The sequence below is a fragment of the Narcine bancroftii genome, chromosome 4, assembly GCF_036971445.1.
Source record: "Narcine bancroftii isolate sNarBan1 chromosome 4, sNarBan1.hap1, whole genome shotgun sequence".
Lineage (NCBI taxonomy): Eukaryota > Metazoa > Chordata > Chondrichthyes > Torpediniformes > Narcinidae > Narcine > Narcine bancroftii.
In genome coordinates, this window is record NC_091472.1 from 276,784,213 (window position 1) to 276,809,708 (window position 25,496).

Here is a 25,496-nt window from a genome sequence, read left to right on the forward strand (position 1 = left end):
CGAGGATGATCAATTATTTCAATAAAACTTTAGATTGGCATCAAGGAAGTAAACTTTAAGATTTGATGTGGGTAGGGGCTGGGATAAGGGAGTGATAGCATACACAATCAATTTGGATAACTGAAATTCACCCTACTAGAATTCACAAATCACTGCCATGTGCAGATGATGCAGCTTTACAATGCAAAGAATTGTAATCTTGTCCGTTGATTTTAGAAACATGATTTCCCTGCAATGCAGAGTCATCTGTATTACTAGGCAGACATCTGGCATGGAGAGTGGGTCCATTAAGTTCCCATTTTCACATACCCTATGAAAATGTATGAAATCATAATTACTGTCCAGCAGCAACATTCAGAGGCCCAGATAGCAGCAGTATATGTGTATGGTAGGGTTAAGGATTTTTTAGTAGGATTAGAATTACATTGAATTTTGGAGCACGTAATAGGGGTTTTCACCATCGGTTTTAACTGATGTCATACTATCAACTTGTTCTTTTGTTCCTTTCTCCATGATGTCCATCTTCTTGATGACTCAACTAATCCATGAGGTTTGATATTCCAAGTTTTAACTACTTACTGAGTGAAGCTGCTTTTCATGGAATCAATTGATACAGCAAAATTAAGGGTCCTCTTTGAAGTGCTGAGTTTTTCCAATCGTTTCTGTCACTGCATTTGTAACTGATTCTTATAACAGTTTTTTTTTTAATAAATATTTTTTGCTCAGATATTTATATTGGGCTGATCATGGTGAAGATCCTCATATTGGGCGTGCAGGCATGGATGGAGCAAATCAAAGCATTGTAATAAACACAAAAATCTTAAAGCCAAGTGGCATCTGTCTGGATTATGTGAATAACAGGCTGTATTGGGCTGATGATCAGCAAGGTTACATAGAGTTTGCTGACCTGGATGGATCCAATAGACATAGAGGTAGGTAAGGCTATTTTTCTTTCCCATTTTGAACTTTTATTTATGTGCTGAAATTTAAATCAGCAGATTGTGGGAAATAACTTCAAAAAAAGCAATAGAAAATTGTTTGTTTTGAAGTTTTGAAGTTTGCCCTTACAATGGACTGATTATTTTTTTCCATTTAAATCTTCGTTGAAGTGAAAATACTGATAAATACTGGTATGCCCTTTATATGAAGTGAACTAATAACATCATCAAAAAAGCAGTATTAATACCATTATACTCAAATTGCCAACATCCAAATTTTCTTAAAAGAAATATTTTGAAAGTTGAAACCATTCTTTTCGGTCATGATCACAAACATTGCTAATTGCATACTCTTCCCCAAATGCCTGATTCCTGCCTCTCTTATTGATTTAGTTTCATCCGCAAGTCAGGAGTTCAATCTGAGGGACAACCAAGTGAGGGACAACAGTTAAAAATGATTAGTTTGACACCCATTTCATTCTGTGCTCATGAACATAATTGCTGATCTTAAAGATTTAAATCTGTGTGCTCAAGCTTTGATAAAGAAATTGCAATAATCTGGCATTTACAATAGTATTATCTGAAATGCTGATACCGTCTATGAACTGATTGATTATACAGTAGAAAAAAAATATGTATGGCTTTATTTTCAAGTGAAAATACTTCCAATTTCACATGCAATGTTTTTGCAAATCATCATGTGGAAGTATTAAAATATTTTAAAGGATTGTTCATTCAAAATGTGTGGCTTGTTTCACAAGTAAGGGGAAAACTATTGCTGATTTTTTTGGCAGTTTTTGATTCTTCAGTAATATATTCTGTGGAAGTCTGTCATTGGAAGGTAGGGGAGATAGGTAACGTTGGGGATTAAAGTAATTCCCCTGGATTCTGGCATCAGTTTTTGATTTCAGAACAGTGCACAGCAGTAGTTGTGAGAGAGAATTGTATGTGAAGTTGAGTGAAAAGTGTCAGGCCAGGAATTTTTTTTAATATACTTGCAGTTGTTTGATAGTTTTTCTACTGAATTTCAGGAAATGTTATTAGTAAAAAAATATAGATTGGGAATGAGCTCCTGTATTAAATTTTGATTCCAGCTTTAAAAATTATCATTTTCAAAGAAAATGTCGATTGAGATGACTTCCGATTGTTTGGTTTTTTTTAGTCCTCATTTCATGGGGGAAGCTCACTGAGCCCTTGTTGCCCCTGTCAAGATTGGAGATTTATCAGATAGTGAATTGCAGGAAGAAAATCCATGTTCTCTCTCTCTCTTGAATGTAATGTGGTGGATAGAAAATTTCACCGGGCTATAAATGGTTGATATTTAAAAATGCCTTTTTTTTTAATTGAATCCTCCAGCTTCAAGTGCAGATTTTTAAAAAAAGGTGTAACATCACCATGATCTTAAAAAGGAAACAGGTTTCACAGTTCTACTGATGGTTGATCCCCTGAAGTTGTCTCTTTGACAATGACCATGAGTTGATTGCAAATTTTGCAGCATTTTTAAGTCTTTTATTATTTGGCATTTCCCATTATTTATTTGTGATGACTGACATAATATTAACACCACTCTCATATATATGCATAAAAATTGCAATATGCACCACATTTTGTAATAATTCAGAAGAGAAAGTCATTAAAATCATAATAAATTATATTCTGTACTTTATAGTTGTCTGCTCTGTTTTATGTTGAGACATTTAAGACGGGTTGGTACTTGTAAGGAATCAAATTGTCAGATTTAATGGAGTGCTCAAGGGCTTGCTTGATATTGCAAGGTGGAATTAAAATGTATCCTTTTATTAATATTTGCTGCAAAATGTTTAATTGAAAATAGGATGGCTAGATGACTTTTGTGTCTTTGTTAAGGCAATTTTCAAGATACTGAAAGCAAATTCTTAAAATGATAGGATTTATGTTTTAGATTCCATAGCCAAACATTTGTTTGTTTTCATTACGAGCTATAACACATCAAAAGTTGATGTTGTTTTCTTTATTTTGTGTTAATCCATGGTCACACATGGAAGGTAACAAACATTAGTGACTGATAATACCACAAACTTATTCAAAGGAAGTCGAGAGAAGGAAGAAAAGTAAATGCAAAATGATTCTCGCTCAGTATGATCCTTGCAGTTGTCGAAATGTACACACTATTTTTTTTCCATTGATCCCGTGATACATTGATGGGTAAATTCAATATTTGTAAAACATTGAATTCTACTTACAGTAAGATTCTGTTTCTAATCTGTGGTGAATGAGCTGAACTCAATCAGACAGCTTTAATAGGACTCCATTTCACTCCACAAATAAAACAGAAGTGCTGTCAGATTACACTAAGATTTCTCATTGATGTACATCTCTACAAGTATTGATTGAGGACAGAATTGGGTTTAGCCTTGATAGTTAATGCTTTCTTTTGAATTAGAATGTCCATTTGATGAAGGGACTGCCAGTATTTTAGAACTGCATCCGACCAAATTACATCCAAGAGAGTGAAACAAAGACAAATAAAATTTCAATTGAGCATACTCAGTATATTAACGCGGTCCTTTATTTTTTTTTGTAAAGATTTGAGAGTTTGGCAGGTATTACATAAGGATTTCAATTAAAAGTAAAAGATTTTAAAATGTTTTGGGGAAGAATCTCAATATCATCTCTTGCTGTCACCTGTTGCACCAAGCTACAAAATCACAAGCGACAAAGGTTTATACTTTGTTCTACTTCTGTAAAGTGATAAAGAAAATCCAGGGAAAACTGGGGGCTGCCATATTCAGATGTTATGTGTGAGTTTTGCCTGATGGCTTTTACTAAATGAGATCTTGCCTTAATATAACCATATCTAATTGCAGTTCATAATCAAGAGATCCCACATGTATTGGCAGTGACTTTATTTGAAGACTACATCTACTGGACAGATTGGAAAACTAAGTCAGTCAACCGAGCTCACAAAACCACTGGCTTGAACAAGATTTCTCTAATTAGCTCTTGGCATCTAATAATGGATATCCATGTGTATCATCCTTACAGACAACCAGACGGTAATCACTCATGACATCCTCTTAGTGTTCATGATCTGATCATGTCATCCACTTAATTAGACAATTTGTGTGATTATGTCTAAGAAATCACTTTATAAGCAATCAAATTGCAAGGAGGGAATTTTATAATTGAAGGAAAAAGGTGAGTGTGATATTGTAGTTTAAAAATTAGACAATAACTCATCACAATAACCCCACAAAGTGTCTACAGTCAGCTAAATGTAATCTAAAGAATTTACAGGGGACACATGACTTATAATGACTGCTGTCCCATTGAATGAACAGCATCTTTGTGGAGTGCTCTAACATGACTTTATTCAAGTTTTGGATCAAATACAGTTTTTACTGACTTCATTTGAATTTTATAACAATGCTTTTATAATTCACCTTTAATGTCTGTGATATGTGTGCACTTGACAGTCACCTCCCTTTAATAACAGCTACTTTTATCCAGTGACTCATTTGCTGTTGCTATTTCAGGAATCCAAAAGGTGTTTGACATTCGCTAATATAACACAGACAATATTTTAATAAGGTTGGCTTTGAGTAAATGTTCTGTACAGAAGATAGAATTGTGGAAATGTTGTGTTTTGACCAAAGAGAAATATGGGGTTAAATCTTCCAGTGACTGGTTTCAGGATATTTGCTTTTCTTTTGGTTTTGTAAAAGGGATTGTCATTTTCTGTGTTATATTAAATATGCCCCATGAGAAAAATGCAAGGAGTGTGGAAGCAGACTGAGATGTGAAACAAAATGAATCATCATCCAAATGGTATTATTTTCTTGGAATTGTTAGTGCTGAGGGCTTATATATTGAGAAATATTTGAAGGTGTCGAAGGAGCATATTTTCTGCTTTTTGAAATATTCAAATCTTTATTTTCTTGTGGCAGAAGTTTTGTTGCTGCCTATGGTTAGGCTTAAGTTCCTTGCGGTAAAGTCTTGTACAAATGTTAGATGACATCCCAAGTCCTGCAATCCTGACCGAAGAAGGCAAATATCATAAATGCCATTTTTCACCACCTTGTAGCATTTGCACTATGCAAGTGTTGAGAAGAACAACATGGACACCAAAGCCTTGGAAAATGAGACTAGTTTATTGCCATGGCCAGGCACTGACATCAAGGCCCTGTATCATCGGAGTGCTGGCCGGGGATTGGCCGACATTCCCACCTGGGACAATGGCCAGTGTCACCCTCAAATCCACGTGTTTGTTGCGTTTGTCGGCAATTTTGTGGGCCAATCCATGTCTCCACGCATGGGCCGCGACAAACCTGTGTATCTGCGTTACCACTTTCAGAAATGTCTATACATGTATCCCTTGGTCTCCCTGTTCTACAGTACTCCGTTGGGTCTCATCATTTGCTGTGTTAGTCCAGCCCTGGTTTGACCAAATGAAACACTTTCACACTGATCTGAATTATACTCCATTTGCCGTCCTTTGGCTAATTGACTCAGTTGTTCAAAATCCCACTGGAATCTGAGGTAATCTTTCTCATTGTCCACTATACTACCAATATTGACAGCAACCGCAAACTCACTAACCATGTCTCATATATTCTCACCCATCTCATTGATATAAATGATGAAGAACAATTGAGCTAACAATTGATGATGATCCCTGTGGCACTCCATTTGTAACAGCCTCAATAGGTCTGCCCTAACCTCCTCGGAAAGGATACTTGTTAAAGAAAGAGTCGAGCAAAAGTTCACTAGTTTAACTTAAAGGAATACCAAATTATGTTATGCAAAATAATGATATGTTTTAAAAGAGCAAATAGGAAAAAAAAAATTATTTTAGCCAAAAGACTGATAACCAGATGTCATAGATTTAAATAATTGGCAAATGTATAAAAAGGAAAATGATGAGACTTTTTTTTCCACATAAAGGTTTGTTATGATCTTGCATTGTACCTGTAAGGTAAATGGAAAAAGAGAACTTCAGAAAAACTCAAAAAACAATTAGATTTATACTCAAAAGTAATTAAGTTGCAATTAAGTGTAAAATCTGGAATATGATATTAAATTGGACTGCTTGTTCCAAGGGCTAACAGAAACGTATGAATCGGAAAGGCATCCTTCTGCATTGAAACATTTTGTGATTAAATACTTCACAGCATTATAATAATTGTGAGGAGAAAGAAAATGACATGTCTGTCCATATCCCCATGCACTGTTAAACCGAGGCCCCCCATACACTGGAGTATGGGCACTCTACAACCAGTTGGCGTTAATGTCGACTTCTCTCTCCCTTCCTTATCACTTTGTCCATTTTTCCTTCAGCTCTGCAACCCCTTCCCTCTCCCCTGATTGTTGTTGTGCCCTCCCTCCTTTATCCACCTATTACCCCTTGCCTGTCAGCTTGTGTTCCTCCCCTGCTCTCCTGCCTGCCTACATTTTACTCATATGTTGATGAAGGGCTCAGATTCGAAACGTTGGTTATATATAGGAACATAGGAGATTACAGCTCAGAATATGGCCCTTTGGCCTTCGAATTTGTGCCAAACTATTATTCTACCTAGTCACACTGATAGGCACGTAGCCCTCCATACACTTCCCATCCATGTACCTGTCCAATTTTCTTTCCTTAAATGTGAATATTGAGTCTGCATTCTCCACTTCAACTGAAAGCTCGTTCCACACTCCCAAGTGTCTTTATCTTTGTTACAGAGTATCCTGTTTGGCCTGCTGAGTTTCTCCAACATTGTTTTTTTATTATAATAATTGTTCTTTTCATTATCATGTCAAAAATAGTTTCCTATTATGTCCCTCCCATAAAGGGGTTGAATTGGTATAATATAGAAACAAGTGGAGAAAATGCATTTTTTTTATGTTAACAGAATGAATGGTGGTAGTGTTCATAGGAATTTGGGTGTCACATGAAACTCCAAGAGTTAACATGTAAGTTCACAAACAATTAGAATGGCAAATGATATTTTGGTCTTTATAGCTAGTTTATTTCATTATAAGCATGGAAATTACTTGCTCCAATTACATAGGACTCTATAAAGACTGTATCTGGAAAACAATAGGTACAGTCTAGTCTTACTACCGAAGGATGGGTACACTTGTGATCGAAGGAGTGTGGTGAAGGTTCATCTGAAGAAGAGGAGCTGATCTAATTGAAGTATAATGTATTCTGACAGGTCGTGACTGGGTAGATACTAGGATGGAATCTCCCTAGGCAGGGGTAGTTAGAACCAGCAATTACTGTTATGCACTGCTGCAGCAGTAAGCAGACACAAAACTCGAGAAAGACTATACAACAGGCTTTATTAGGTTAAAAGTCTCTGCTGCAGTGGTAGCTGTACTGGTGACTCCTGAGTTACTGGCTTGGGAGGGGCCAGCTCAGGATTATATACCGGGTGGTTGATTGACAGCTGGCCAGATGTGGTCTGTCCTCCAGTGATTTTCCTACAGGTACAGAGATCGCCCCATGGAGTAGGCTAGTGGTGTATCACCACATTCACCCCCTTCTTTAAAAATTGTCCTGTGGCAGGGGGGAGTTTAGCAACATTCTTAGGTGCTATATGTGTCTTTACAGGTTTAGACAGTCCAGTGGCCGTCGGAGTCTCTGTGACCGTTGCAGGGTTGGCTCCTGGTCAAAGGTCGGTGAGGGCATGCTGGGTGTCTGAGGGCTATACAGGGCAGCTAGAGCTGGCGCTGGGACAGTTGGCATGGCACAGCACAGAGGGGTGGCTGGGGCAGCCTGGATTGGCAAGAAATCTCTCCAGGTTGTCATCATGGTCCTGGGGCAGAGGAGGCTGCTATGTTGAGATGGGTGCTCCCGCTGGGGACAGATCCCTGGTTGAGACAGTGTCCTCCCAGCCATTGGGGTAACTGACGTGGAGTAGTTGTGGTTGGCACGTAGGAGAAACACCTACTTGACCAGGGAGTCGGCCTTGTGGGCCTGTGCGTGTTTACACAAGAGCACCGGTCCTGGGGACAAGAGCCATGCTGAGAGGGAGATTCCAGTTGCCGATTTCCTGGGGAATGAAAACAGGCATTCGTGAGAGGTCTCTTTGGTAGCTGTGCAAAGGATCGACCTGATGGCGTGGAGGGCGTCCTGTCAGTAGTCCACGGACCAGCCTTCTGACTTAAGGGCCAGGATTGCCTTCCAGATCACTCTGCTTTCGTGCTCCGCCTGCCCATTGCCCCTCGGGTTGTAACTAGTCATGCGACTTGTTGCGATGCACCTTGCTGTCAGGTACTGGTGTAGCTCCTCACTTATGAAGCTGGACCCCTGCTCACTGTGGATGAACAGAGTAAAGATCTGTGTCAGTGCCCTGATGACAGTGGATGTGGAGATGTCTGGGCATGGGATGGCGAAGGGAAAATGGGAGTACTCATCTATCACTGAGGAAGTAGATGTTGGGTTCGTAGAAGGCAGGGGGCCCTTGAAGTCAATACTGAGGTGTTCAAAGGGCTGGGTGGCCTTCATTACGTGGGCCTGAGGTGGGCAGAAGAAGCGAGGCTTGCATTCTGTGCAGACCTGGCATGCCTCAGTCATGGTCCGGACTTCCTGGACGGTGTATGGGAGGTTCTGGGACTTGATGAAATGGTAGTGGCATGTGACACCTGGGTGGCAGAGCGATTCATGGAGTGCCTGCAGCTGGTCAGCCTGGGCCGACTTGCAGGTCCAGAATAGGGCATTGAGGAAGTCATTGAACTTCCCCGGTCGGTACTGGCTGTTATAGCTGAACGTTGCTAGCTCGACTCTCCAGCACAAGACCTTGTCGTTTCTGATCTTGCCTGCCAGGTAGCAGCACCAGTGGTGGATTGCTTCCACGATTGCTTGGGCCTTATTTTCAATGGCGGAGTGCCCAAACTTTGAACCATGGAGGGTTCTTGAGAAGGCGATGGGTCACCCCTCCTGGTTGAGGGTGGCAGAATGAGCCACAATGGAGGCATCGCACTCCACCTGGAATGGAGAGTCCTCATCCACTGTATGCATTGTGGTATCTGCGATATCCTGCTTGATGCGGGTAAAGGCTGCCTATGCCTCGGGTGGGAAGGCAAAGGTGGTGGCCTGTGGGCAGACTTTGTCTGAGCAGGGGGGAACCCACTGGGAGTAGTAAGAAAAGAGGCCGAGGCACCAGCGGAGGGCCTTGAGCATGTGTAGGAGGGGCAGCTCCATTAATGGGTGCATGCATTCTGGACAGGGGCCGATGACACCATGTGCCATGATGTACCCCAGGATAGTGAGGCGGATGGGGTTGAACACACATTTCTCTTTGTTATAAGTGAGGTTCAGCTCTTCAGCCATCCGGAGAAATCTCTCCAGGTTGGCATCGTGGTCTTGCTTGTTGTGGCAACAGATGGTGACATTGTCCAGATTTGGGTAGGTAACTCTCAGCTTGTGCCGGTCTACCATGTGGTCCATTTCGCGCTGGAAGACAGAGACCCTGTTAGTGAACCCGAACGGAACTCGACGGAACTGGTAGAGATGCCTGTCTGCCTCGAGGGTGGTGTAGGGCTTGTCCCACATGTGGATCGGGAGCTGGTGATAGGCCGACTTCAGGTTGATTGTGGAGAAGACCCTGTCGTGGGCTATCTCATTGACCATGTGGGCTATTCTGGGTAAGGGGTAGGCATCCAGCTGTGTGTACTGGTTAATGGTCTGACTATAATCTATAACCATTCTTGGTTTGTTGTCACCTTTAACCACCAGGACTTGGGCTCTCCATAGGCTGGTGCTGGTTCCTATGACACCCTCTGCTTTCATGAATTCTCTATCGGCTGTGCAATAGCGCCTGCTTCTGGCTGCTATCGGTTTGCAGTCTGGCGTGAGATAGGAGAAGAGGGCGGGAGGGATGATGCGCAATGTGGAGAGGCCGCAGGTAGGGTGAGGGTAGTCAGACGGCATGCTGTGGAGCTTGACTGTGGGTAGGGGCCCACCAAAAGCGAGGGTGATGCTTTGTAGGTGGCACTGAGAATCCAAGTCTAGGAGGACCGGGGCACAGAGTTTGGGCATGACCAGGAGCCTGAACCCGTTGTATGTCTCCCCCCCCCCCACAGTCAGATCGATGGAGCAGTGCCTGAGGGTCTTTATGGAATGGTCCTGGTTGGAAAAAGCGATAGCAAAGCTCGTGGGGTAGATTTTAAGTCTCAAGGTTCGGGCCACGTTCAGGTGTATGAAGCTCTCGGTGCTGCCACTGTCAAATAGACATTTTGTTACCTGACCATTCATAGCGATATCCATCATGGAGCGCCCAAGGCTGTGTAGGATGTCTCTCATTACTGTAGTGTCCGCTAGGACCATCTTGGGATCCGAGTCACTGCACCCTGACGGTTGAGGTGAGTGGTGGTCAATGGCATCCGTCGGCTTAGGGTGTATTGGGAGGGCAGGCAGGTCAGCAACCATGTTGAGAACATCGTCATTGTCGTCGTCGTCGTCACCCTGTTCTGGGTGGGAGATAGGATTGTGCACTGGATTGGCCTGATAGGCCCAAGATGGCGGTGGTGCTTGGTTGACGCAAATTGGCAGCACCCTGTGGGGATGCGTGGTGGTGGCATGACTGGCTCTACCTGTCAGTCGTACTGCCTGCTCAGGGGGAGGTGACTTCATTGCGCATTGAGTCGGAAAAATGACGTCATCTGTGGCGGCGGAAGTGAAGTCTTCGCTGGTGTTGTCTGGCAAGGCTTTGGGTAAGGTGGTGCTTGTGGTGAGCATGCAGTGGTATTACCCAGTGGGGCTGGCGAGGAGGACGCAAGTCACTGGGTGAGTCATGGTGGCACCCTGCCCTCGCATGTGGCGGTGTCAGGTGGAGGTAGTGAGGTGATTGTAGAGGGCCACTGAGCTGCCGGCGGGCTTCGAAAGGCAGACTTTTGCATAGTGGCCTTTCTTTCTTGCCACATCGTGAACAGAACTGGTTTCTTGCCAGACAGTTTTGGCGCGATCGTCAATCTGACCCACGCTGGGACCCACGGTATTTTCACGGGCATGGGGCGCCTGCGGCAGGAAAGCATTCATCTACCAGTGGTCCCTGAGTCTGGACTGCTGTCTGGGCTGTCCATGCGGAGGATTGGGGAAGTCAGGATTCAAAGGCTTCGGCATGGAAGGCTGCAGCCTCCAAGGAGCGGACAACCTCTACAATTTGGGTCAGGGAGTAGATGTTTTCTAGTAACTTCTGGTGGGCTGCTCTCGAGCGCAGACCTCAAACACAGGTATCTCTTACCAATCTCTCAACTTCCTCTTCATTCACCCCAGACATGGATGAGCTAGCTCACGCAGGGCTCCCAGGTAGGCTTCAGCTATCTCACCTGGCTGCTGGGCTCGAATACTCAGGAGGTATCTGGCATAGACCACATTCATTTGGGGCTTGCACATGGCCTCCAGGGTAGCCATCACTTCCAGGTACTCTGTGCAGTCTTTGAGAGCCTGGAAGGCATGGGGACCCAACTTCGTGAGGAACACCACGAGTTCCTTCTGATCCAAGTTCACCACATCAGAGTGTGCCTGCATGACTGCCTTGACAGCGTGCCTCCAGATTTTGAAGAGTGCTTGGGGTTCCGGAGGGGTGAGGGTTGATCTCCAGGCTCCCGACAGTGAGGAGCTTTTCCATAGCAGGTCTCAATTTTTAAATGAATAAATTGTTATGCACTGCTGCAGCAGAAACCAGACACAAAACTCGAGAAAGACTACACAACAGGCTTTATTCAGTTAAAAGTCTCTGCTACAGTGGTAACTGTACTGGTGACTCCTGAGTGACTGGCTCGGGAGGTGCCAGCTCAGTATTATATCCTGGGCATTTGATTGACAGCTGGCTGGGTGGAGTTCGGTCTATTCAGGTCGGCTAATTTACAGCTGTCCAGGTGTGGTCTGTCCTCCAGTGATCTTCCTGCAGGTATAGAGATCGCCCCCTGCAGTAGGCTAGTGGTGTATCACCACATTCACCCTTTCTTTAAAAATCTCCAAAATAGAGATAAACCATTTAGAACTAAGATGGAAAGAGAGTGCATCACCAGGAGGGTGATGAATTTTCTCTGGAGTTTATTCTTGACCAGAGAGTTGGAGCCGCCATACCAGGCAGCGATGCAACCAGCCAGAATGCTCTCCACGGTACACCTGTAGAAGTTTACAAGAGTCTTCAGTAACATACTGAATCACCTCAGACACCTCACAAAATATAACTGCTGGTGAGCTTTCTTCATTATTGCATCAATGTGGAGGCTCAAGGACAGATCCTCAGAGATGGTGGCACCCAAGAATTTGAGGTTCTTGACAATCTCCACTACTGAGCCCTCGATGTATCCCTGGCTTCCTTCTGAAGTTCACAATAATCTCCTTGGTTTTGCTGATGTTGAGTACAAGGTTGTGTTCATTACACCATTCAATGAGCTGATCTATCTCCCTCCTGGATGCTTCCTCATTGCCATTTGTGATTCTGCCAACAATTGTGGTGTCATCGGCAAATTTACAGATAGCATTGGAATTGTGCCTGGCCACACAGTCTATGGATGAATATGTTCCAGCCCACCAATTCAAAGCAGTCCTGCATACACTCCTCCGCCTCACTCGACCATACCTTTGCCATCTCACATCTGGTGCTGTGGTCTTCAGTCTTTGCTTGTACTCCAGGAGTAGAAGTACAGCAGGTGATCACCAAGGTGGTTACTCACCAAAATGGCCCTGGAGGCTCAGTAGATTAGCATGTTCAAGACAAAGACTGAATATATGATTAATGCAGGGAAGTGATGTTCAGAAATAAATTGCTGTTCTAGATGAAATACCCCTTCATTGTGATATTACATGCTTGCTGGTGAGCCTTGACTTTGTTACTAGCTAGTGATTTACAGCTGGATTTAAACAATAAAATCTGCTACGTAAAGAATGCTGTGATTGTAATTTACACAAAAATGCTAGAGAAATTCAGCAAATCATGTAGTGTTCTTTTTGTAGCAAAAATAAAGATACATGACCAATGTTTCAGGTCTGAACCCTTCATCAAGGGATGAGCAAAAAACAAGCAGATGCCTGAATAAAATGGTGGAGCAGCAGGGAGGAGCACAGACCCACAAGCAAGAGGTCTTAAGTGTATATAGGAGGGAGGGGACTTGTGGATCTTGAGTAAGAGATTGAACCAGACACGATTGGTTGGGAAAAAAATTAGGGAAAAAAAGCTGAGAAGTAACAGTGGGAGGGGATAGCTCTCGGAATGGAGAGGAAAGAGGGTGGGAGCAGTCAGGAAAGGAAACAAAGAAATGGGGAAAATAGAGATGCAGGGAAGTGGCCTAATGGAAACTGAAAAAATTGATGTCAGTCCCATCTGGTTGGAATATTGGGTGTTGCTGCTTTAATTTACAGGTGATCTTGGTTTGACAGTACATGAGACCATGGACAGAATTGTCACCATGGCAGTTGGGCACAGAATTTAAATGGTTGGACACTGGGAGATCCCTGTCAAAGCTGTGTACAGAGAGAGAGGGTGATCATTGAAGCAATCATCTAGTCTGCATCCATTCTGTCCAAAATATAGAAGGTCACAACAGCAGCACCAGATGCAGTAGATTCACAAATGAAGTGTTGCTTCAATTGGAAGAACAGTTTGGGGCCCCGAATGGTGGTGAGGGAGATGTGGGTGCAACTGTTGGACTTCTTGAGAATGGACGTGGGAGTCAAAGATTGAACAGTCCCAATGGAAGATGGAGAGGGGAAGATGTGTCTGATCGTGGGATCATGTTGGACATGATGAAAATTGTGGAGGACAATAGGTTGAATGTGGAGACTGGTGGGGTGGTAGGTGAGGACAAGGGAAATCCTGTCGTTGTCAAAGGGCAGAGGAGGCCAGGGGAGATGTTCAGGAAATGGAGGAGATGCAGATAAGGGCTGCATTGATGGTGGTAGAGGAGAAACAGTGTGTTTAGAAGAAGGAGGGCACCTTGAATGATCTGGAGTGGCAGACCTCGTCGTGGGAAAAAATCCAACTGAGACAGAGGAATTGTTAGAAAGGGTTAGAATCCTTACAGGGCACAGAGTATGAAGAAGTGTAGTTGAGGTAATAAGTGGTAATTGGTGGGTCTGTAGAAAACGTCTGTCAAGAGTTGATATCCTAAAATGGATACAGGGAGATCAAGAAAAGAGACAGTGTCGTTAGAGATGGACCAAGTAAATTTGAAGTTGGGATGCAGGAGGCAGCATCAATGTAGTCGTCAATGTACAGAGGAAGAGTTATGAAGCCTTGCCTGTGCAAATTTTTAAAAAATATTTTATTTTGATTTTATCAACAAACAGTATCAAAATTACCACCACAGATACATATATTAAATGTGAATCAATAATTGATACATATTTCCAAATATAACCCCTATCACCACTCCCCCCCCAAACAAAACCCTAAATCAGTGGTTTTCACCCATTTTATTTCCACTCACACACCACTTTAAGTGCCATTGGTGCTCTGTGATTAGTAAGGGATTGCTTAAGGTGGATATGAGTGGGAAGGGAAGGTTGAGAACCACTGCTCTGGACCCAATTGTTACTGAAATATTTTGCTTGAGGAAAATTGTCATTGACCTATTTCCTTTGGAGTTATGAAACTGTGCACATAACCAATCAATTAGGGATGACTATAACAGTGGTTTTCAAATGTTTTTCTTTGCATCCACATCCACCTTAAGCAATCCCTTACTAATCACAGAGCACCTATGGCATAGGGATTACTTAAAGTGGTATATGAATAGAAAGAAAAAGATTGAGAACCATTGCCCTAACTAAATGAAGAAAAGACAAAGGAAGAAGAAAGAAAAAAGGATGGGGAAAAAGAAAAGCAAGAAGAAATAAAAGGAAAAAAGAGAGAAGCTGTTGACATTTGGAAACTGGTTCAACAAAAAAAAGTGGTGGGGGCGGGGGGGTGGGGTGGGCAGCAGCCAGGCATTTATTTTTGTGTAAATCTCAATAAAAGGAAGAAAAATAAATAGAATAAATGTCTTATTTATTAACTATTCAACCATACTCTTTGTAGGTAAGGTTCCCATACCTGTTCTTATTCCTGACATTGTAAATGATTTTCTCCAGGAGAACACTACTATGCATTTCAGTATTCCACCTGTGAAGGCTTGTAGCATGATTGCTTCACAAAGCTATCAAAAAGGCAGGCATGTGGGTACCCTGGCACCCCTTTGACTTAGAGAAAGTGTGATGAATCATAAGAAGAAGTTCTTGTGGGTGAGAACAAGTTCTTCCAGATGGAGGAGGGTATTACTGGAGGGGGACTGGTTGCATCTGTTGTTGAGAAAGAAACAAAAGGCTTTGAGACCTTTTTTATGGTGGATGGAGGTGTACAGAAGTTGGATATCCTTAGTGAAAATGAGGTGGTTGAGTGCAGGGAATTGTGGGGTATTGCGGATGTAGGTAGGGAGGGACTGGGCCGAGGGTGGAAAAAATGGAGTCGCGGTACGATGTTACCTGTTCAGTGGAGTCGGAGCACATCGGAGTTAGAGATGGTACATGAGATGGAGGCTTGATTTTCTTTGGTGGGGTCATGTTGAAGGAGTATGTAATAGGTGCCTGAGAGCAGTGGTCTGACCTCAGAAAAGCAGTGTGCCAGACTACTAAGTGACTGCCGGTTTGATGGTGAGGTTGGGATTGGTTCAGAGTGATCTACATATGCCTAAACTCCCATTCCCCATGGCCTGCAGTTAGTGTTGCTTTTCCCTTCTGTCATCTGACCAGCACCTTTCAAACCAACCCAAAAACTACAGCAGGCCTTGCATGCAGTCTTAACAGCACACCTGCTGCAAATGAGAACAAGGATTATAGCATTTAAGAATGTAAGCTCACCTAATTGTGGAGTTATACAGCACAGAGCCTGGCCCTTCAGCCAAGCAAAATATTTCTCTATGCTGAAATATCCACGTACCTGACCCAAGTGTTTTTTAATTAAATACTGTAATTTGAACTTGTCTCCTCTGGTAGTTCTTTGCATTTCCCCGCCATCTTCTGTGAGGGGAAAAAAATTGCTTTTAAATCTTTCCCCTCAATAGAAACACGTGCCCTGTCGTTTTTGGCTTTGCTGCACTGTGAAAAAGATTGTTGCTCTCGACCCCAGCTACTCTCACGACTCGCTAATCCTCTGTGAGGCCATCCCTTAGCTTCCTTCACTCCAGCCAAAGCCCCACCCCATCTGATCTTACTGATAACTGAAGCCCTCCAGGCCTGCATCTTTCTTGTGAATCTTTTCTGCATCCTAATCATTTTAATTTTGTTTCTCTTCAAGGATTGTATCAAAATTTAGAGCAAAATTATTTGTCTCTGACCATGCCTTTTATCTTCTGTTTCAGTTCCTGGTCACCCATGTAAAATCTCTAATGGTGGTTGCAGTAACCTGTGCCTGTTGTCTCCAGGAGGAGGATACAAATGTGCTTGTCCCATGAATTTCTATCTGGCTGCTGATAGCAAGACTTGCCTTTCCAATTGCACTGCAAGCCAGGTATTGAATGAATGAGAAAGGCTCAGACATTAAGCTCATGGCACATAAATGCATTAATCTCACTGTGTAAAAATTCTATCTCCTTGTAACAACCTTGTAAACCACTTTAAATCTCCTGTGCCCGGAGACTACACAACAATATAATCAATCATACATAGGTTCCCGTCTGACTGACCATATCCAACTGGTTTTCTTTCAGTTAAAAGTACAAAGATGGATTTCCATGTATTCCTATTGTAGATTATCTATTGCAGGATTCAAATGTAATTAAATAAACTGAATCAACTTATTAAACATTGGCATTTTTTGAATTTCTATGAATATTGATGCTGAGCCAGTGCCAAAGAGGCTATTATGGGAGTGAATTGTAATTATTTCACAGAAACATCTCAAAGTATAATGGATTTTAAAGAAAATATTTTTAAATACATTATACTGTATTTGAGGGATAAAATGGCATTGTGTGGGGCCAGATTATGTTTGATCTGGATTAATGTCTATACTCAAACCTTCTGTTTACCCATGGCCATGTTTACTTCTGCAGCTCTGTTGGATGTATCTACTTGGCAGTCTTGACTCTGTGGACTGTAATCGTCGACTTGATTTGACGTGACTGATCCTGTGGGTCCACCCCTCCAACCACATTGATGGCCATCTGACACCTTGCCACTATCTCTGATCAGATTTAAATGGTGAAAAATAAAAATATTTAAGAACATAACTCCACTTAAATACACGATTAACAATGAAAACACAAAGTAAAATCCAAAAAAAATAAGAAAACATCTTTTTTTTAAATTCAAGGCTGCCAGCTGCATCTAAATTTCAGAGTTTGATGTTGCATGGAATGAACAATGATGTGGGGATGCCTGGCAGATGTGTCCTGCTGCTGCTCACGTCACTCACTAAGCCCAGTACTTGTAAAGCACTTAAACTGAGAACCGAGTATGTAATTGGAAAAAGAGAGGCCAAAATAAGTACTAGGTAGGGCTTTGACCAAGATGTTCTAGTGAATGAACAATCCCCTACAATTCATTAATTGTAAAAGGTAGAATATATATATCACATAACTCCACACCACAGTACAGGCTCTTCTGTCCTTGATAACTATCTGACCCATATATTCCTTCCAAAAAAATGTATTAAACCCTTCCTGTCTCATAACCCTCCATTTTTCTTTCATCAATGTGCCTGTCTAAGTGTCTCCTAAATGCCCCTAACATTTTTGCCTCCACCACCATCCCTGCCAAAGCATTTCAGGCACCCACAACTCTCTGTGGGAAAAAAAAACTTACCCCTGATGTCTCCCCTAAACTTCCCTTCCTTCACTTTGTACATAAGTCCTCTGGCGTTTCCTATTCCTACCCTGGGATAAAAGTGATGGCTGTCCACCCTGTCTATGCCTCTCAGAATCTTATAGACTTCGATTAAGTCTCCTCTTGACCTTCTTCATTCCAAAATAAAAAGTTGCAGCTCTGCTAACCTTACCTCATAAGACTTGTTTTCTAATCCAGACGACATTCTGGTAAATATCTGCACCCTCTCCATAGCCTCCTTATCTTTTCTATAATGAGATGACCAAAACAGAATAAAAAACCCTAAATGTAGACTCACCAGAGATTTGTAGAGTTACATCAAGACCTCTCAACTCTTGAACTCAATCCCTCTATTAATGAAGCCTTTTTAACTATCCTACCAACCTACACAGCTACCTTAAGAGATGTATGGATTTGGACCCCAAAATCCCTCTGTTCATCCACACATTTAAGTAACTGACCATTAACCTTGTACTCAGCCTTCTGGTTGGGCAGTCCAAAATACATCACCTCATACTTATCAGGATTGAACTCTCATCCTGTCTATATCCTTTTGTAACCTACGACAAACTTTAGCACTATCCACAACTCCTCCAATCTTTGTATCATCTGCAAGCCTAATGACCCATCCTTTCACCTCTTCATCTGGATGGTTTTTCAAAATCACAAAGAGCAGGGATCCCAGAACAGATCTCTGCAAAACTCAACTAGTCATTGACCTCCAAGCAGATTTTTTTTTCCTTTCACTCTCTGCTTTCTACATGCAAGCCAATTGTTTTTATCACACAGCCATGGTTCCATGGATCCCATGCCTCGTGACATTCTGAACAAGTCTCTCATGGGGGATCTTGCCAAATGCCTTCCTAAAATCTATGTAGACAAAATTTACGTACCCTACCCTCATTAATTTCTATTTTGTTACCTCTTCAAGCTTATGATGCTCATAGATCCTATCTTATCCATTAGCTTGCACACCATTGTCATAATTTCCAGGATTTTCTCTATTATCTTTTTAAAACAAGGTTTAAATCTACTATGGTCATCTCAGATTATTTTAAGCATTTATATGGCATTCTAAGTGATCACAAAATCCATGATGAAGAAGAAAATATAATTCAATGGTCTCTATCCTGATTACCATCCTGGGGTCCTTTGGTGAACTTGAGCTGAAACCAGGAATGGCTCGGCTGATGTTCTTCATTGTTAATTAGCCTTCCTCTTCTTGCTATCCATCTTCAGAGATGAGGATTGTCCTCCAGGTGGCTAAGCTTCCTATAGGCAACAATGACACGAGAAGCCATGAGTAGTATGACTGACTCTCTTATGACCCAGCAGAGAAGAAAAAAGGTAGACAGAATACATAAAAACAAATTGAATTGAATCTCCTCAAGTACTGTACACTTTACTGGGAAAGCCCTTGTGCTGATCATGGACCACAAGTTGATGACATATTCTCACCAGATTGGCCATTTCATATGAGAGTAAATATTCATGAAGGAATAATGATTTTTAAAGATTGCCCAAAGTACATCATATTTTATGTATGATATGTTTTTTATAATATTCTCTTCATAGTTTGTGTGCAGCAATGATAAATGTATCCCATTCTGGTGGAACTGTGATACAGAAGATGACTGCGGAGATGGGTCAGATGAGCCTGAAGACTGTCGTGAGTATTTTCAATCATTGTGTTGACATGTTTCCGTTAACTTTTTTTCTACTATTAAATTGACAGCAAATCCAAACTATTTGCTAAAAGGACATTTTCTTGGAAGGTTGTTGCACTTTCTTGTCTTTATATGAGCGCTTGCCAAGCAAAACATAATCAAAATGTTATCATGTTCATTAATAAAACTGCCCTCAGAATTTAGAGACATGGAGCATGGAAACGGGCTCTTTGAGTTTGCGCCATTTATCATCCACCCATTTATACTCATCCTACATTCATCCCATTTTTAAATTTCTCCCCATATCCTCATCAGATCTCACCCCCTACCTCTCCAGAGATATTTCCACTCATTTACAGACTCATAAATATCTACCATGCATACCAATTAATCTGTAAGCTTTGGGACATGGAGCACTTGAGCAACTTGAAGGAAACGAATGCAGGTAGAACAGGCAAACAGCATCTGAGGTCATGAGTGAACCCATGTCCTGTTGAGGTGATGGCGCAGCTCAGAGCACCACTGTCTCAGCCATAAAAAAACCTTATTATTTATTTTATAAACCGACTGCAACACAGTTGTAATAATTATGGTTTTAGCTCCTTTACATTTATGCTGTGTATATATATTTTTTTTTTAAATTTTCAGATTAACCGTTCAGTATTTATTACAAATTACCATAATTCCTTCTTTCCGTAAATTACGTTTCTTTGAACTTCCCAGCTGAATTTAAGTGCAGGCCGGGTCAATTTCAATGTGGCACTGGAATATGCACTAAACCTGCTTTCATCTGCGATGGTGAGAATGATTGTGGGGACAACTCAGATGAAGCAAACTGTGGTCAGTACTGTGTCTAAATTAGATGGCTATATATTCATTGTATTTCTATTGTATTTACATGATATTGATCATATATTCTGAGTATATTAGGTTATTTTTTATTCTTTAGAGACACATGTTTGCCTACCAAGCCAGTTTAAATGCTCACAAAAGAGACGATGCATTCCAGTCATCTTCAGGTGCAATGGTCAAGATAACTGTGGGGATGGAGAGGATGAAAACGATTGCCGTGAGTTTTAATATTCATTCATTTGAGAATAATGAACCTTGCAATTCTATTTAAGACTTCCCAGAGGCCCAGTGTTAAATATACTCTCTAACCTGGTACTGAGTCATGTAGGTGAGGTCTCTCTGGAGATGTGTCAGTTTTCTCAGAGGTAGGTTGCTCCATTAGTCTGAATAATTGGGGATATTTCTTTATACTCATTCTAACTCATTTTTTTATCAAACAGTCACTATATTTGATAACAGATCAAGAACAGTAAATAGAATAGCCTGACTATTAACTCTGGACTGAAGCAGATGAAAGTTAACCAAATTTTCCCACTTCTTTTCCTAGAAATGATGGATTCAAATAAAAGAGAGCCAGGGACTTGGCTTTGAGAATTTCCTCTTTTACATTTTCAAACATTCACTGCCCAAATGTTTCGAAATATTTGTCACTTCGATCAACAGATGAATGACAGGCACAGAAATATATAATCAATATCCTTCATCATTTAAACAGAACACTTGGGAGGAAGAATTCTTCTCCAAGAAATATCAAAAAAATCTTGAGAAGAAAGAATCTACTAGTGGAAATAAAAATTGTTTAGGTTTTCCTCTCAGCCATCAATCTTCAAAGTAAATTATCTCTGATAATCTGAATAAGAAAAATATTCAGAGGATAGAAAACTAAAGCAAAAAAACAGAAACTGCTGGAAATGAACAGCAGATCAGTCAGTATCTGTGGGAAAAGAAACAGTTAGTGTTTCAAGTTGGATAATCTTCATTAGAACAGGAGAGGAGATGATAAAAAAGCTTGCAAAGATGTCGTGAGGGTGGGGGTGGTAATTTTTTTGTCAATTATGGTTTTTAGACTGTCAACATGTAATGGCAAGATCAAGAAATTTTGCCGCTACCCACGGGCAGTCTAAAAAGGTCAATTCCTGCACCGTGCTTTATCCTGCAGGACCCCCTACAATTTTTTGGAGGAAGGCTGTAGTGTAAATCTTACCGGAAAAATTCATTGACGATCATCCACTCTACAACACGTCCAACCACCGGGACTGTTGGACCCAGGTATTTGCAGTCGAAAAAGGTGCCCAGTGTGAATAACCACACGGGCAGTAATTATGTTTTATTTTTCCACAATTTTCCCAACATTGCAGTCTAAAAACCATAACTGTGGGAAAGGGAGCAGTTAGAGTATAAGAATGTGGACAAAATAGGTGTGATATGCAAAGCTGGAGGATGTGGCCAGCAAGTTAGTTTGGGGATGTCTTTCACTCATTGAGTGAAAGAAAAAAAAACAAGTAACTAATATCAGAGATGCATGGCTGATTCAGATCAAGAAATAAAATATCCTGAAACTGTAATGTTCAGGATTCTAGTAAACAACAAATGTCTGCAGATACCATGGTTGAAGTAAAAGCACAGGGCTGAAGAAACTCAACAGGTCAAACAGTCTCCTTTAAATAGCAAAGATAATGATATATAACTGACATTTTGAGCTCGAGCCCTTCATCAAGGTTTATGAGCCTTGATGAAGGGCTCAAGCCAAAAACATTGGTTCTGTATCTTTATCTTTGCTTTTGAGCCCAGAAGGCTGCAATGTGCACAGATGGAAGAAAAGGATTTGCTTCTCAAGCTTGCATTAGCTTCACTTTGACAGAACTTAGGCCACAGATCAATGACAGAATGTGGCTTAAAATTAAAGCAGCAGGCAGCGTGAAGCTCAGGCTTGCCTTTGAGGACTGAACATAGGAAATCAAAGCAAAATAATCACCCCATCTGTATTTGGTTTCTTCAAAGCAGAGTTTACCTTGTGAACATTGAATGCTACATTGATAAAGGTGTAAGTGAATCGCTATTTTGCTTGAAAAAAACCTGTTTGGGTCCCTAATTGATGGGAAGGGAAGAGGTGAGAGAGCAAATGTTGCATTGCCTACAGCTGCAAGGAAATTTGTTGCAAGGAAGGAGCGATCGATGGGAACAGAAGAGTGGACCAGGGTGTTGTGAAGAGAATATCCCTGTCGAATACCAAAAGTGGGTGAGATGTGTTTGGTGGAAGAATCTATATGAAGATGAAAGAATTGTGGAAAATATCATGTTATATGAAAGGTGAGGACCGAGGAATCTCTAAGCTTGTTCTATCCAGGAGGAAAGGAGATGAGAACAGAAGGAAGTAGAGAGCAAAAGAGTGGGAAATCGATGAGAAGGTTTATCTGCCAGACATGTCCTTTAGTTCTGCATTTTGCAATGCCCATATTCTTTTGCCCATGGTCTCACTCCCATTCGTTGTCACCCTGGTTTCTGTCTATCAGGGACATGACCCTGCCCACCCTCCCTGCTTAAAAGTTTTTGTCTCCTTTTCAGTTCTGATGAACTGAAACATTAACTGTGTTTCTCTTCCAACAGATGTAGTCTGACTTGCTGAGTATTTCCAGCATTTTTGTTTTTTGTGACAATCTCTGATCCTTTGAATTCGATCGTCACTGCAATGAATTTTAATGTTGACTAGTTTTCTCATTTGGATTTAACTGCAAAATTTCCAAGAGCTTGCTTTGTTCAATATAAATCTTTGTTTAAAAGGTAGTCTGATGATTTGAGTGCCAGCACTTTATTCATCTGTGTTATCTAACTGTTGTGACAGATATATTGTATTTTATATTGTATTTTATATTGTATATAGATATGTTTTTAAAGGAGATAGATTGTGGGGGTTTAGAGTGTAGGTCACTTCACACAAACACTTCACAAAACAGATCTCATTTAAAATTCAAGAGCTTGGCTGAAGCCAGTCATACAGGCACCAGGAGCCTTTGAAAAGACAATGAAAAAATTAGACTTGCTTTGCTAAAAAAATTCAAAAGCAGGATTATTGATTTGAACTGGCTCAGAAGATCAGGTCCAGTTCTGCAATCTGTCTGGTTGCAGTTTGCTGTTTTAATAAGGTCACGTGATTTTGCAAGCAAAGAGAGAACAAAGACAAAACCGGTTTTCTCTAAAAGAGAGAGAGAATTTAGTTTTAGTTCTTCAGTGGCTTTTGAAAGGTGGCAGCTTGTTTAACCCCTATTTTGAAGATGGGTTGTGAGTTCTAAGTTCAGACTGTTGAAATCTATTGTGGTTAGTACAAAAAGGAAATGGCTGGCTAGAGTGTTTCCCTGAAATAAGAGAAACAAATAGGAACTCTGTGGTGACCTGGAAGAAGAGGTTATCATTTGGAAAACCCTGATGGGGCAAATTTCTTCGGCAAAACAATGAAGTGACTGATGGAAATAAATCAGTTAGTGTGTGTCCAACAAGCAACAAATCTCTCTCTGAAATTAACAAGAACCTACCTGAGCAGTAACCATTTAACTTTAAGCAGCAGTCTGGAGACAATTCATAAATGTTAAATTCTGTGCACTGTATAAGAATTGCCTGATACCAGTGAACTTAGAGGAGTGAGAAGTGAGATTGGACTGTGAATCAAAGAACTTTTCGAACTTGTACACATTACATACACGTGCACTTAGAATTAGAAGGGGGTTAAGTTAAAGTTTGATCCTGTTCTTATATTTAACGAAATTTAAAAATGACTTTTGTTTCAGTAACCATTTATCTTGGTGAATTTCTATTGCTGCTTGGTTTTGGGGTCCTCTGGGCCTGTAACACTTTAAAGTATTTAATGGTGAATATCAAGAAAATTTTTAGTGTTATAATTAATCCTATTACACTGGAAATGAATTGATTTATTTTTTATTTAGCAGTTGAGAGATTTTAATTTTTGTAAGTTCAAAGGTTTGGATTGATGGATGGTCCATTTATCACTGCATAACCAAAATTACTACATTATACTGTAAAATAGGAACTTGTCTATAAGTGATTGGTGACGTAGTAAAGCACAAGTTTTAATGTTTAATTTTAATGCATTTGTGGTCCTTAAAATTAATTACCAGATTTAAGAGGGATTAATTTCGATACATTTAATTGTGTTTCAAAACATTTAATAATACATATTACAGAAAATATATTTTCAAACCTTATACCAGTGTTTTAATTCTCATTCTCAAATATCCCTCATATTTACTATTAAAGATAAATACCAATCCTTTTTCAAGTTGTGCACATTAGATAAAAGTCCTGCAGAAATAATTTATCATTGAAGTTGATGAAGAATACATTCAGAGCATTTGTCAAATGAGTGCTATTGACTTGGATATTAGCTATCTCATCTGATAAAGATCATTTGCAAAGTTGCAAGGCTATAACTTGGCTTCAGATCATAAAACAATTTGTACAAGTTTAAAGTGGGGGAGTAATAGGTAGTTTTCATTTAAATGTATTATTTTCAAACAAAATAAAAACTTTTATAAATCAAGGTATGTCCGGGACTGCAGTTAAGATTGATATTGCCATTCTTTGGATGGAAAAAATTGCTTATCACTTCATTCAGGTCATAATGTTTTAACAAACAATTTTTAACTTTGTCCCTAGCTGAAGTAACCTGTTCTCCAAACCAGTTCCAATGTACTGTCACCAAACGCTGCATTCCTGAAGAGTGGGTCTGTGATAAGGACAACGACTGTGTAGATGGTTCTGATGAATCAAATTGCAGTAAGTTATTTATTAATTATTTTATATGTTAATTAATGGATTTCCTTTTCTCTTGTGAAAGTGGCATTGCTAAATTTGTGCTTAATAATGAGTTAGGATCCACTTGATTATTTGTAATGGATTTGAAGGTAACATAATCATATGACCCTTTACAGCACAGAAACAGGCCAGTTTGGCCCAACTAGTCCATGCAGAACATCAGCTTTAATGATGTTCAGGAAAGAATGTATTTTCTCCCATAATTTTTTTTAAACCGCAGTGAAGCAACCTTTCATCCAACACTTGCTGAAAGATAGATTTGAAATACAGATTAAATTTCCTCAAGCGTTATGAATAATGAAATTTGTCACAGCCTTAAGTAAATCAGATTCTTTCAATGATCAATTCCTGTGAGCAATTAGACTTATTTTTTTATATATGCAAGTGGAAGCATCCACCTGCTTGAGACATTCACACAGACATAGCAACATT

At 40.7% G+C, this 25,496-nt stretch overlaps 1 protein-coding gene across 14 annotated transcripts in view; it reads left to right on the top strand.

The window, feature by feature from the left end:
• Positions 1 to 25,496, top strand: part of LOC138761991 (low-density lipoprotein receptor-related protein 1-like) — a 1,165,126-nt gene that overhangs the window by 990,064 nt on the left and 149,566 nt on the right. For all 14 annotated transcript variants that reach the window (XR_011356692.1, XM_069935089.1, XM_069935091.1 and 11 more), the window contains 7 exons: positions 727 to 932; positions 3,785 to 3,973; positions 16,254 to 16,402; positions 19,294 to 19,387; positions 20,109 to 20,225; positions 20,335 to 20,454; positions 24,906 to 25,025. Coding sequence is in view for 13 of the 14 variants with exons in the window: in XM_069935089.1 (XP_069791190.1) it covers positions 727 to 932; positions 3,785 to 3,973; positions 16,254 to 16,402; positions 19,294 to 19,387; positions 20,109 to 20,225; positions 20,335 to 20,454; positions 24,906 to 25,025 (995 nt within the window). In the remaining variant the exon portion in view is untranslated. The remainder of the gene's footprint in view (positions 1 to 726; positions 933 to 3,784; positions 3,974 to 16,253; positions 16,403 to 19,293; positions 19,388 to 20,108; positions 20,226 to 20,334; positions 20,455 to 24,905; positions 25,026 to 25,496) is intronic.